This window comes from Myotis nattereri, assembly GCF_964212035.1.
Source record: "Myotis nattereri genome assembly, chromosome: 2".
NCBI classification, from domain to species: Eukaryota; Metazoa; Chordata; class Mammalia; order Chiroptera; family Vespertilionidae; genus Myotis; species Myotis nattereri.
This window is the reverse complement of record NC_138076.1, coordinates 7,103,954-7,118,042: the sequence shown is the minus strand read 5'-3', so window position 1 is coordinate 7,118,042 and position 14,089 is coordinate 7,103,954. Positions and strand designations below refer to the sequence as shown.

The 14,089-nt window shown below is 48.2% G+C and overlaps 1 protein-coding gene across 1 annotated transcript in view; it reads right to left on the bottom strand.

Moving 5' to 3' along the window:
* Nucleotides 1–14,089, bottom strand: part of TENM3 (teneurin transmembrane protein 3) — a 571,505-nt gene that overhangs the window by 27,431 nt on the left and 529,985 nt on the right. The window contains exons 21-24 of the mRNA XM_081084077.1: nt 13,698–13,718; nt 6,852–7,084; nt 5,579–5,733; nt 3,715–4,589 (exon numbers count right to left, since the gene is read on the bottom strand). Of these exons, the coding sequence (XP_080940203.1) occupies nt 3,715–4,589; nt 5,579–5,733; nt 6,852–7,084; nt 13,698–13,718 (1,284 nt within the window). The remainder of the gene's footprint in view (nt 1–3,714; nt 4,590–5,578; nt 5,734–6,851; nt 7,085–13,697; nt 13,719–14,089) is intronic.

The following is a 14,089-nucleotide window of genomic DNA, read 5'->3' as shown; positions in this document are numbered from 1 at the left end:
GCCGTTCTATTTTTAATGCAGCTTTGGCCGAAAGACCAATGAGACGTGGCTTGGACGTTGCGTCCTTGGGGCCGGATTCGGGCGTCTGTGTGAGGAAAGGCGAGGCCCTCAGTCTGTCCGGGGAAGATGCTCTATCGTTCGCTAACAGCGCTGTTACAGCAGCGCACACACAAGGAAACACAACACGGCCCCCACGTCCGGCTACTCGGACGGGAGGCAGGACCGACGAGGGGGGACACGTGGGCCTGGTTTGCAATAACTGCCGTCGGGTTTCCGAATGACCTGCGCAGTCGGCACCTGCCCGGCGTGAGGCAGACCCTCTTCACCGCCCGTCCCTCCTCCGCTGAGATCCTTTCTTTGACTGTCTCAGAGCTGGTGCCAGCGGGAGCTCATTCATTCCAAAGACACGGTTCAGAAGCCCGTTCCGGAACGGCGAAGCCTGAAGGAGGGGAACACAGCACCCAGGCGAGCAGCCAGAGGCCCACGCACACCTCATACACGTGCAGAGGCTGAGACGCAGCTGTTTGCCCTGTGAACGCGAAGACAGCTCACACCCCATCACAGGCAGCTCCACACACGGAAAGCCCCACGCATTCCACGTCCCGGGTAGAACACCTGCCACCACCCGGGGGCGCCACCCCCAGACCAGCTGGAACGTGGCTCTCCCCCGGCCGTCTCTACGCCCAGACACGGAGCCTCTCCTGCGCCTAAACGCTTGTGTTTTCTGGGGGGGGGGGGGGCAGCAGAGAGCCGTGCACTGCCGTTTTCCATGAGATAATGTGTTCCACTGCCCAGGACACTCCCTGGCGGTGCGTCTGTGTGCCTCAGCCGGCGGAGCTGTGGTTTCGCGTTGGGTGTGAACTCTGTAAATGACACACCTTTAGCAGGTGAGATCTTTCTGTTTAGACTGACTCCACCGATGGAGTCCACCCCCTCTCTCGTTTTGTGAACGTGGAACACTCACCTACAGGCCCTAAGGAGACCAGTGCAACTGCGGTAAGACCGTCTTGTGTCAGTGACGGCCACACGGGAAACTCCTGCGCAGGGTCGAGGCCTGGGAGCCAATGACGCCTTCAAAAACGGCCCGCAGAGCAGGCCTGGGTCCTGGACTGCATTTCCCTGCTTTCGCCTAAACTGAGCCCCTCGGCACCACCACTTCCCGGAGGTCTCCTGCCCAGCCTCCCCCGACGGGAACACTCCTTCTGTCATCTCCCCCACCCCCGCCTTGGGCAATATAGCCTACTATCACTTTGAAAATGGTGCACAGTAGGTAGTACCATTTTATAACTTCCAATTTATCCCTTTCCCACTGCAATCCTAAAATTCTAGTGTAATTCAGTGGAAAGGTTTGTTCCTGACACAATCAAGCTGCTGGTCACATTCATTTTATTAAACGGGAGTTTGTCAAAAAAGAAAAGCAGTCCCGCTGGTGTGACTCCACGGTTGACCACTGACCCATGAACCAGAAGGTCACGGCTCAGTTCCCGGTCAGGGCACATGCCCAGGTTGCAGGCTCGACCCCCAGGAGGGGGTATACAGGAGGCTGCCAATCAATGATTCTCTCTCATCATTGATGTTTGTAACTCTCTCTCCCTCCCTCTTCCTCTCTCTGAAATACATAAAAACATATTTAAAAAAAAAGAAAAGAAAAAGAAAAGCAATTTGAGCTGCCGTAGGACTATGCTTTCCATGTAAGACCCACTGGAGAAGCTGTGCGGAAAAAATTTGTATGCGGGATCATTTCTTCTACTGAATTTTACTGTAATTGCAGAGGTGTGTTCCTACAGAAACAGTTCTGCTTCAGCATCTCATGCTAAAAACCACACTAAGGAACTCGGTGCTCATTTCAAGGATGATTTTGCGTTTGTCAACATGCCACTTCTGTACGCCGAATTCCCCCTTACGGTCTGTGCAGTGAGCAAGGAACGAAAATGATTTTACACGTGCATTCCCCGCACAATACATGTCAGGCCACTGTTCCACTCGCTGGGCAGGATGCCCGGCTAGATGGGCATACTTTTCCATATGCTTTCAGAGCGACCAGCAGGTCCCGATTTGCATTTAGTGGTTGGGTTCTTTTCAGCAGTCTAGACTCTATAGTGACTGATTATAAAAAGTTAAGCTCTTCTATTTGATAAGACTAACGTGTGTGGGCAGAGGACCTGAATAGACACTTCTCCAAAGAGGACACACAGATGGCCCACAGGTATATGCACAGATGCTCAGTATCACAATCAGCAGGCAAACGTAAGTTAAAACCACACCCGTCAGAACAGTGTCATCAATAAACCAACAATCAACAGTGCCGGTGAAAACGCGGAGAAAAGGAAACCCTCGTGCACTGTTGGTGGGAGCGCACATTGGAAAACAATATGGAAGCATGTCAAACTCACAGCTGGTGGGCCGCATGCATGCAGCCTGCTGGCCACGAGTTTGACATGCTTGGTAGAGAGATTCCTAAAAAATTAAATATAGAACTACTATATGACCAGCAATAACCCTTCTGAGTATTTATTAAAAACAAACCCAAAACACTAATTTGAAAAGATATAAGCACCCCTAGGTTAATTGCAGCATTATTAACAACTAGAAGCCCAGCGCGGGAAATCGCAAGGCCCCGCCCACCCGCAAGCACCTTGCCCACCTGCCCGCCATGGTCGCAGCCCCACCCGCCCGCGCTGATCTTTGGTCATTATGGCCACTGGGTTTTTATAATATAGACAGCCAAGATATGGAAGCAACCTAAGTGTACATCAACAGACGAATGAATAAAGAAGATGTGGTACATATACACAGTGTGCATACATACACATTACTCAGCCATAAAAAGAATGAAATGTTGTCATTTGTGACAACATGGATGGACCTGGAGGGTATTATGCTAAGTGATATAAGTCAGACAGAGAAAGACACACACTACATGATTTCACTTATATGTGGAATCTAAAAGACAAAACAAAACAGAAACAAACCTATAGATACAGAAAGCAAGCTGATGGCTGCCAGATGGAAGGGGGGTTGGAGGGCCGAGTGAAAAAGGTGGAGGGATTAAGAAGTACGGATTGGCAGTTATAAAAATAAATATGGGGATGTACAGTACAGCATAGGGAATACAGTCAGTAATACTGTAATAACCATGTGGGCTGTCAGATGGGTACCAGACTTAGAGTGATCACTTTGTAAGCTATACATGTCGAATCACGATGTGTACACCTGAAGGTAATATAGTATTGTATGTCAACTGTGACTGAAAAAGAAAAGGAAAAAAAGAGAAAGAATACTACTTATAGTACTGATGTACCAATCGGCTAAGTTCATTGCAAATGTTTTCAAAGTTCCTCTTCAGTGACAGGTCTCAAAACAGCCTTATCACATGGGCAGAGGTAAGCCCTCAGGGTTAGGCCTAAAACCAAGGCTGTAGCATGTGCCCGAAAGTCTGTTGCTAATATATTAAGGCTGCACGCAGGAAAACATGAAACTTCAGGCAGACGTGGCCTTCCCTCTCTGCAAATGGAACTTGGGCTTTGGGCGTCTCACTATATCACGGGTCCCTTCCAAGACCTCGAGTCCCTTTTGTGGTCTTTTTTAGAAAGGAGGAGCCCAAATTCTAGAGGCTCCAGGCCCCCCCTGAACCTGGATCGCTTTAAGATTGTATTATTATTTCACATCAGAGCACAATATTGTATCATCCAAGTATCATTCTGATGTACTTACTCAAAGAATGTTGTCCATCCGGTTTCGTCGCTTTTGGTGGCCAATAGGCCGCTGTTGCCGTGGTAAGTGAACAAAACCAATTCCAGCCCTTGCGCGGTCATGCTCTTCAGACACCCATTGGTGCCTATGGTCAGCCATATCACCTGGTTGTCCGGAGACACCACTCGGACCGGCATCCGGTTGGGGTCCCGCCTAATGCGGAGGGTGTTGCCATTGCTGTCGGTCACGGCGGTGATGTCGTTGTCGTTGCTGTAGCTGAAGTTGTACAGGTAGTCCCCCGTGACCAGGCTCACGGTGTACTGGTGAGTGCCGTTGATGTCGAAGATGTAGAGTTCCTGATCGGTCGGAGAGGCCACTTCATAGAAGTTCATGGAGTTGAGGAAAGGCTTGTTCTTGGACACGGCCCGGATGCGAATGTTCCCCAGATCCGCGATGTACAGGGTGCCATCTGGAGAAGCAGCGAGGGACGACGGGGCGCTGAGTTTGGCATCTTTGGCGTAGCCGTCGCCAGTCTGGTAGCAGTCGCAGTTGGCGTCGTTTTTGCAGTCACACTCCGACGGTATCCCGGCCACCAAGGAGATCTCCCCGTCGGTCGTGACCTGCCGTATGCGGTTGATTTTCTTTTCGTCGGTTTCCGTGATGTACAGGACCCCACTGTAGGACACGGCGATGGCCGTGGCAGATTCCAGCGTCGTCTGGACTGCGTGCTTGCCCACGGAGTACTCCACCCCCGGAACCTGGCAGTGCATGGGCCGCCCGGCGGCGATGCGCACCTGGCGGTTCTCGGTGATCTGCAGGACCACGTTGTTGTCCAGCACGTAGATGGAGTTGTCCATGGGGTTAATGGCGAGGTCAGTGGGCCACTCCAGACGCACCTTCGGACATAAAACAGAAACGGTCCGGTCAGTCAGCGGCTGCGATGCAGTTAACTCGCCAGAAGAGTAAATGAGACCGTTTGGGAAAATTACCCTTAATTTGAGAAGCAGTTTTAAAGTTGTCTTTTGAATGGCTACAGTAAAATAAACTTGAAAAGTCTGCACAAACACCAATGTAGGGAACAGCATTTCATTTAAAAAATGTAGCTTATTGAAAGATTTGCAAGTTACAGCCAAATGGGCAATGAGCCTCTAAATAGAGAGTTAATAGATATCAATGAGGTATGAACGCAGATGTTTCTGTTAGCAGTAATAACCAGCAAATGGTAGGCTTTCTACCTCGTAAATACATTCAGGTTCTATTGTATTTCCAGTAAGGCCCATAGTAAAGTTCCCAACTCTAAATGTAAGTCCCTCGGGACCAATCGTAGGGGTTATCTCTACTATGTAAGGAGATCGTGCAATAAAAAGACTCGAGGTTTAAGTGGTTTTGCTCTTTTTGGAATCTCTACATGCTCCTACTTTACTGGTATTTTATTACAACTGCTTAGCATTTCTTAGTGGTAATTATTCTGTAAATCGTTGAATTCATCAAATGCAGAACTATAGAAGAAAGTAACTTTTGTCTGTCCAATGGGGCTCAGTGGTTGATTGTCGACCTATGAACCAGGAGGTCACGGTGTGATTCCTGGTCAGGGCACATGCCCGGGTTGTGGGCTCCATCCCCAGTGTGGGGTGTGCAGGAAGCAGCCGATCAATGATTCTCTCTCATCACTGATGTTTCTATCTCTCTCTCCCTCTTAAATCAATAAAAATATATTTAAAAAGAAAATAATTTGTTATTGGCTCCTAAGATACACTTAAAGGGGGCAGCTTTATTACAACACTGCCGCCCATGACGCCGGCAGTTTGACACGGTGCCATCACAGCCTACCGACTCAGCAACGAGGCCCCTGAGAAGAGAAGCCGTTCAGCGGACTCAGAACTACCTGGCTGATGTGCATGCTCGTGTCACAGGTCAAAGGTCTGGCTGACGTCAGGTCATTGGAGCCCAGGAGGGTCGAGATGATTCCGTTCTGATCAACTTTTCTGATCATGGTCCCATCAACGAAGTAGATCAATCCATTCTTATCAATTGCCATGCCTTGGTCCAAGAGAAGCAAGGGTTAGTAAGTTTTCAAAAACGATTCAACGTTTAGGCTTATCCAAAACTCAACAGCTCACCCCAGTGGTAATGTGGGCGGCAGGTAGCAGGTAGGACAGTAGATTGCCAACACATTAGGAAAAACCCAACATAGGCATGTCCATAATACAAACACATGTGAACGGTAATAAAGAAATAACACGCCTTTGTGAGAATTCCCACGTGGTGTGTGAAACATATACATAGCGCTTGGGCATTAAACGTAAGACTATAACTTGGGTGTTAAACATCAAATGATAATGTCTGCATAATGTTGTCTATAAATTATAGAAATAGGTCAAATTCAGTCACACGGAGCTTACAGTAACTAGCATAGTCCAACGAACATAGATGCAAGCCAAGGTGAGTATTCTGTTGACCTTGCTACAATGAAATTGGCTACTATGAATAATTCAGGACAGCAAATACTTTTTCCAGTCACTGTTCACAAAACAGTTGCTAGCTATAATGAAAAAAAAAATAGAGCCCTCAACCCAAAACACCGTAATGAATGGCATAATACATGAGCCAGGAGTCAGTCCCAACGGGTTTCAAAGCTAGAAACCGTCCTCACATAGAATTCAAGCTCTTGTTCTCCCCAGAAATTCCTCCCAGCAAGCATTTTTTCCCAGGGCATACAAACAAAAGTCTAGCAGCTCCAAACAGGGTGCGGGCTAATAGGGCTGCTTAGTGGTGGTTTTCAAAGAGGCCTGGGACGCATTCATGGCAAAGAAATTCCAGGACAATGAAAGAATTCGGGCACTTCCTTGACACTTAATGGGATGTGACTGAATAACAGTAGCTGCTTTATTCTTTGCAACGTTGGAGAAAATGGTATGACAATAAAAAAATGCCAAGAACCTAATATTTACTGTAACATCAGCTTAGGATTCTAGCAGGCTCACGTTCAAGTTCCACGGCTTTTACAAACACTAGGTGGGCAACAGCGTCCCAACAGAGCTGAGGGTGAAATGTGAGACTCAGCTTTAAGCCTCATCAGCCCTAAGCAGATTAATTGTCTACCTTTTTTTTTTTTTTTTTAAATAGAAGGAAATCCCCAAATTGGTAAATGCCGGTACCTTTGGGACTCATGAGTGTCGCCTCCACAGCCTTGCCCCCGTCTCCACATCTGGCTTCATCGAAGGGGAGGCATTGCTCCCCTGTCCCCGCGACCACGTCAGCATTTTTCGTCAAGTCCTTCGCCCCCGTCAGCGACTTGGGGCGATAAATCCTGCGGGTGTTAGTGTCCGAAACGTACAAGTCTCCGGTGACGGGGTCGGTGGCCAGGTAGTATCTATGAGCTGGGTTGCTGCTGTAAGAAAGGACCATACGTGAGCCCCACCATGTATGGGGAGTTACTCCCAATACGGAGAGAAAGTAAGAGCAAAACAGCCCACCATGGGGAACACTACAACCTGCAGTCAGTACCAAAGACCTGAAGATGAGCGGCGTACTCACAATGACCTCCAGAGAGACTGGGTAGCAGCCCAGCCGGCATGGCTCAGTGGTTGAGCATCGACCTATGAACCAGGAGGTCATGGTTTGATTCCTGGTCAAGGGCACAGGCTCGGGTTGCAGGCTTGACCCCTAGTGGGGGGACTGCAGGAGGTAGCCGATGAATGATTCTCTCTAATCATGGATGTTTCTAGCTCTCTCTCCCTCTCCCTATTTTTTTAAAAAAGAACTGGTAGCAATCTCTCACATGACTGTTCCTTCCTGGCCATCTTAAAAATAATTGCCTGCAGGAGACGATCTGTTTCTTGCCTAAAAGACGGAAGCAAGTTCTCTAAATCTCTGTGGTTTGGTGCAAAGCCATGAAAAAATTGCCCTTGAGTGACAGGCACAAAGCTTGCTCCAGGAAGGTGCTGCTCTCAGACTCTCCCATGAAGTCCATACACCGTCAATTTCACCTGCACCTCATCACGGGGGACTCTCCTGTTTTCTCCCTACAAAACCCAACCAAACCGAGCAGCCACCCCTGAAAAACCGTAGCATCATGCCTGTCCCGGTTGTGCTATTGTAATCTGGCAAAGTTGGTTCCAGAACTATTAACTAGTGCAAATATATACTATTTTATGTCCTACTAGAGGCCTGATGCACGAAATTCGTGCAAGGGGCTCGGCCACTGCTGCTGCAGTGGCCGCCTCTGCCTCTGCCTCGGCCCTTGCAGCCCTGGCTTTGTCCGGAAGGCGTCTGGAAGGTCGTTCGGCTGTCCAGTCTAATTAGCATATTACGCTTTTATTATTATAGATTACCTGTGAAAAATGGAAAGACCAACATCATCAACAAATGGATTATTTCTGGCAGCTCCCTAAAAACACTCAGCCCCACATGCTTAGAATTAATGTAATTTTGCACTGTGTGCAAACACGGCCTCTGGGGAAAAAATCCTCAAAAGCGTTTCAGTGATTGGGAGTCGGAACAAAGATGTCAACAGGTAGGAATCCACTGGGTTCCATGTGTCTCCTGCTTACAAACTTGGTCTTACTGCGTCTCATTTTCTCTCTCTCTCTCTCTCCCCCCCCCCCCCCACACACACACGGTTATTTTCTTGTCAGCTGTATATCTATGAGCATGACTTATGAACCAGGTTGCCTGGGTCTGAACCTCACTTCATCACAAACTGTGCGAGCCTGGGCAAGTTACCTCGCTTCTCTGTGCCTCCGATTCCTCACTGGCAAAGGTGGTGATAATAATCCATAGGCTGCACGGACTAATCCATGTAAAATGCTCAGAACATGGCCTAGCACCCAATTCACACTCAGAAGCATGAGCTGTCCTCCTATCTGCTTGTGTCCCAGCTCCTCGTACACTGCAATGTATCAGTTGCTTTGTAGCGCTATTCAGTGTTAACTAGCATATGGTTTGCCTTCTGAAAATCCTGATTAGAAAAAAAGTAATGACCTAAACTTGGACAGGTCCAGGTATGTTCCCTTAATCCTGTTGTCGCAACAGCAGAAAGAGCGGAGACAATGCAGACCCTTTCACAAGCGTCCACTTTGAACTGTCTGTGTGCGCCGGATGAGAAAGATACACGGATGACGCATGCTTTTGGATGCCGTCTCTCAATCTGAGAAAAAACAATCGGTGTTGGAGCTGCCGGCCTGAGCAGCAGTGGCACCCCCTTTAGCGAAGGGACACGAGTGTCCCTGGTGCAAAAATCACGGACGGACATTCACGCCATCAGCCGTGACTTTCTCGGCACCGGTTTCGCCCAGGAGGACAGGGGTGAGAGGATGTCCCGCGTGGTCTGCTGTCTGCATCTCCTGCTCTGAATGGACATTTCTCATCAAGCAGCACAGGCGATGGCTTTCACCATGTCTGCCCAGGAAAGCTCTCACTCTGCACAAGGCCGTTACCCAGAACAACCCAGGAGGAGCTGTGACCCAGGCAGAGCAACTGTCCCAGAGCAGGGCAGGGGGTGAACTGAATGATGTCCCTGCAGGGCAGCCTGGAATATCAGAGAGGGCTGCTCAGAGCCGGCCCCTCCAGAAGGAAGAGGGTTTGGTCCTGACGCACTAAAATACAAACAAACGTGGGCTTGGACAATTTTGTTGCCAGCCCGGTGGCAGGAGGCTCTTGGTCATCTGTGCTGGGCTGGGGTTCAAGGACGCCCACTGAAGCCCGGGCTTTCTGACAGCTGGTGTGTGGGCACAGATGGTGGGGCGTGTTTAGATCAGTCATTGATCTCATGTAGAAACGGGCGCGACACGGCCTGGGAACAGTGTGCTGGCGGCAGGACAGCGGGAATCGGTCGGCGGGAGGGGCATGGTGACCTTCCCGGGAGCGACTGAGGTCCCCATTCCAGAAAGGTTTCCATTTGCATTAAGATTTTGACTAAGAAAAGCAACATCTGAGAAACCGAGGTCAGGTTTAGACCTTTTAGTATTTTGCACCTTGGCTCTTAGCTCACCCCAAATCGCCTAGGTTACCATCATTCCCAGGCCATCTTCTCTGGGGTCTTGTTCCATCGGACATAGGCCCGGGGGAAAGGCAGAGTAGATGTGCTCATTCATTTGGTCACAATTCAACCTCTTGGACTAGAGAAACATCAGCAAAGAACATGCTACCCACCGACATCCAGCACTTTCATCTGTTTAGCTGGAAACTGTGGATAGCCTCGGGAACATTTGAACAGAAATCAGACTTACATGTAGAAGTAAACTGTCTGTTTCCTGGCTACCACAAGACTTGAGATCATCGGAAGCAGGGGTTTGGGGGACATTTGTGGGCCTGCTTCGTGTTTTACAGACTTTTATAATTTGTATCTAAATGTTAATTGATTCAGATTTACAGACCTGTGACCAATGCGTCTTTTATCTTTTAATGGCGATATAAAACCCACAAAGTTGGTTTTTAGTACTACGTATTGAACTGCCCCTGGGCTTTGGCTGGTGTCAATAAATTTAAGCTCCTTTATTTCAGGATTTTTAAGAATTGTAATGGAGATGAGCTACCATTTACTATCTGCAAAAAGGTTTTGTTAGCAAATTAAAACTATAAGCATCATATGGAGAAATTTTAGCATATCTACGAGAAACTTATCTTTTCAGCATCTCAGAAGCTCCCACCCATATAAAAAATTTAACATGTTGATGGGGTAGTCCTGCTATCTATTTATTCATGATAGCACAGCTAGGAACTTTTATTTGATATAATAGCCTGGCAGTACTTACTAACTTTGGTGTGAGGAAATATTCCAAATTTAAAATAATAAGACTGTGTTTTTATATTTATCATTTAACATTCATATTAATTAGTTCCCCCACTAGTGCAATTAATGAGATGGCTCATAGTATATGAAACATCATAAGAAGACCAGAAGCATGCATTTTTATGTTTTAATTAATTATTATTGACTACACCATTCGTTTTTATAGATGTTGACACATTTTTCAATTTATTTTTTTCCTGGTCACCTACTCCTAAGTCTTCCATGACTTTTACACTGGCCAGGAAAGTGGGGGAAGGACAAGCCAGGAGGGCTCCTCCAGGCAGGACTCCCTCTGCTCTACGAGGAAAATGGTCTAGGTCCGTGGTTGGCAAACTGCGGCTCGCGAGCCACATGTGGCTCTTTGGCCCCTTGAGTGTGGCTCTTCCACAAAATACCACGTGCGGGCGCGCACGTACAGTGCGATTGAAACTTCGTGGCCCATCCGCAGAAGTCAGTATTTTGTGGAAGAGCCGGTATTTTGTGGAAGAGCCGCACTCAAGGGGCCAAAGAGCCGCATGTGACTCGCGAGCCGTGGTTTGCCGAGCCACAGTTTGCCGACCAATGACTCTAGGTAGACAAACAGGAATAAGCATCTGAAAAGAATTTTAATTTTTAAAGCTAAATTAAGAAGCGCCCATGAACTCCAATATCCTGGCTTTGATTAATTAATCAACTAATTAATCAAGTATTAATTTTGACTGATTACTTATGAAGCAAGTGGAGCTCCTATTCTTGTCAATGATTTATCATCTGATAACTTGGGCTCAAAAACCTTGGATAGTTTCTACATCTCCCTGTTCCTTATTGCCCACATACAGTGTGTCCATTTCCTTCACTTCTTTATTGTGTTGGTGGATTTCCTTCATGACAGACATACTAGTGTAGGCACCTAGCATCTCACAGTTCTCTAACTCATCACCACGCCAGCCTGACCACTGACACCAGATGGAATCAATCTTCCTGGACGGCCGTCTGAGTATGCTGCCATCTCGTTCAAGGTCAGGAAAGGGTTCCCCCAGTCTCTGCTATTCTAGAGAAGAGCAATTCCTTAGGGTGCTCAGGTCCTCAGCGACCTGCCCGTACCTGCCTGTCCCCCGTCTCCCTCATTATAGCAACGTGAGTCCCCTGCTCAGATCCGGGTGGGTCTGAGTCCCCCAAGACCCCAGACCCCAGTAACTTCACTTGCTCTCTATTCTTGCTTCATGACTCCCCCCTCCTCTCTTCTGGTTGTCCCATTTAAGACTTCTTTTTTTTGTCGTTAATCCTCACCCGAGGATATGTCTCCATTGACTTTAAGAGACAGTGGAAGAAAGGGGGAGAGACAGAGAGAAACATCGATGTGAGAGAGACATATCGCCTGGTTGCCTCCCACACACCCGGACCAGGGGCTCCAAGGAGTGAACCCACAACTGAGGTACCTGCCCTTGACTGGAATTGGACCCTTCAGTCCGAGGGCCGATGCTCTATCCACTGAGCCAAACCAGCTAGGGCCAGACTTCATTTATTGACTTACATCAAATACCAGGAAACTGTTCCTCCCCCTCCCCCTCCCAGTACCCTCTTCCTCCCCAGAATGACTCTCTCAGCACAAGCGGGGGGTGTGATGAAGTGTCAAAGAATGATAGGGAAAATACACGGTCTGTTACATCTATATCTTGTTTCCCCTTCGAGATTCAGAGGCCTGGGCACATGGACTCCGTCTTCTACTATTACTTGTCAAAGTGGTCAAGTGGTCAGTTAACACTGATTGAGTAAAGGACATCAGTATGAAACCCGAACAGTGCACTTTCCATGCATGGCACACAGGAGACAGGCAGGGGCACAACGCGGCCGGGACAGCATGCAGAGGGGGAAGGCTCGGAGGATCATGAGAGAAGGACCACAAGGACCATCACCGCCAACCACCACGAGTTAGTGCATCACGAGTGCATTTTGTTACGGTCTGTTAATAACAGTGTAGCTCTCACCACATGGGTCTTTTCCCGAGAAAGAGACCAGAGTGCTAATGAATCTGTCAAATGATTACGAAACCCATCTAGCATTCTGAAGACCCAGGAAATTACCCCATAGAAGCCTAGCCATTTGGGCCCACAGAAACGGGAAGTGGTGCAGTGGGGAGCACACGCTCTTCAGAGTGGTTCAGACCCCTGTCCCCCACTTCTTAGTCTGTATCTTGGGGAAGACAGGAGCCCTTGCCGAGCCTCGGGGACCTCGCGTGCACCCCGAGGGCGGGGGGGGGGGGTGGCTCTGCAGTGGCGTGTGCAAGGCCTGGCCCCCGGCGGCTTGTGAAGAGGGCGCTGCGTTGCTAGCTTCTCCTGTATCGCCTCCGGCACGTCCGCATTCATTTGGAGCACACGCCTGGGTGTGTCTTGCTTTTTGCTAGTTTTATTTGAAACGCTGCTTTTGCCCCTTTTCTGCTGCCTGGAGGAAAGTTTTCAGTTAAGTGTCCCTACGCAGCTCATCTCCAGCTACTAGCAAGTCTGCACAGCGGACAGAATCGGAGAAGCTGAGCCCCCGTGTTGGCTCAACCACATTCACCCCGGGCTCTGAAGGAAGTCTCTTCCTCCGTAAGGAAATGGAAGCATGACTTCTTCAAACTCGAATCTGGCAACTCTCTCACCTTAGGGAAACAGAGGCTGCACAGCGAGGAACTCAGGGGGGTTAATCACGGGTGAGCCCGGGGGAACCCACGCATGGAGGACTTCCACCCAGCCCAGCAACGCCCGTGGCAGTAGTTCACACGATCTTCGGTTTTTAAGAACTTGCCAAAGGATGATATTTTCAGATGCTTTTTCTTGAACAGAGTCCCCTACACTGACTAGGCTTTGGGCCCCAGGAACTGGGACCTGCCCCGGCTGTTGGCCAAACTCAACTCTCCTTAAACTCCCTACTGCGCATCATTTTTGTGCTGCTCAGTAGGCTTAGCTGCTGTGAGTCAGTAGCTGACGTTTGGAAATGTTCTTTGTTATACGAAGATGTTCATTATAATAATTTTTGGTAACGGAATTTCATTGATCGACATGAAAATAGTTTTCAGATCACATTACGTAATTGGCGCCAGGTCGCGTGACGCTAGCTCGTTGAGTGGTTTTAATGCCTGAGATGGTCTGTGATACCGAGTGCCCTCTCTCATGATGAAACAAGGTCAGCGCATCACACTGAAATGGAAGGACGTTTGAAACATACAACAACCTTTACGCAAGGCGCTTACCTATGTCTAAAATCTTTATTTCTTGGTGGAAGCAGACAAAAGAGGTGAAAAAAGCACAGTTAGAAAAGGTTTCTCAAACACGAGTTGGATACTGAGATTTTAGTTATTTGTATGGAAAATGGCCAACGGAAGCAGAAAGATCACTGGAAATGAATTGTGTGGGTCAAGGCTCATCAAATAACTTACAGAATGGAATGATTTTGATAATCACACTGAAGTGGACAGCCGAGACAACCATTTGTTACTTTAGCTATTGGCATCATGGCTAATAACGTAGGAAAATAATTGCAGGAAAATATTTTACGTCTTAATTTCGCCCACTGTGAAATAAGAGAGTAACAATATATAGCTCAAGGTTATTCCAAAGACAACTAAAGGGATTTAGAAATCAC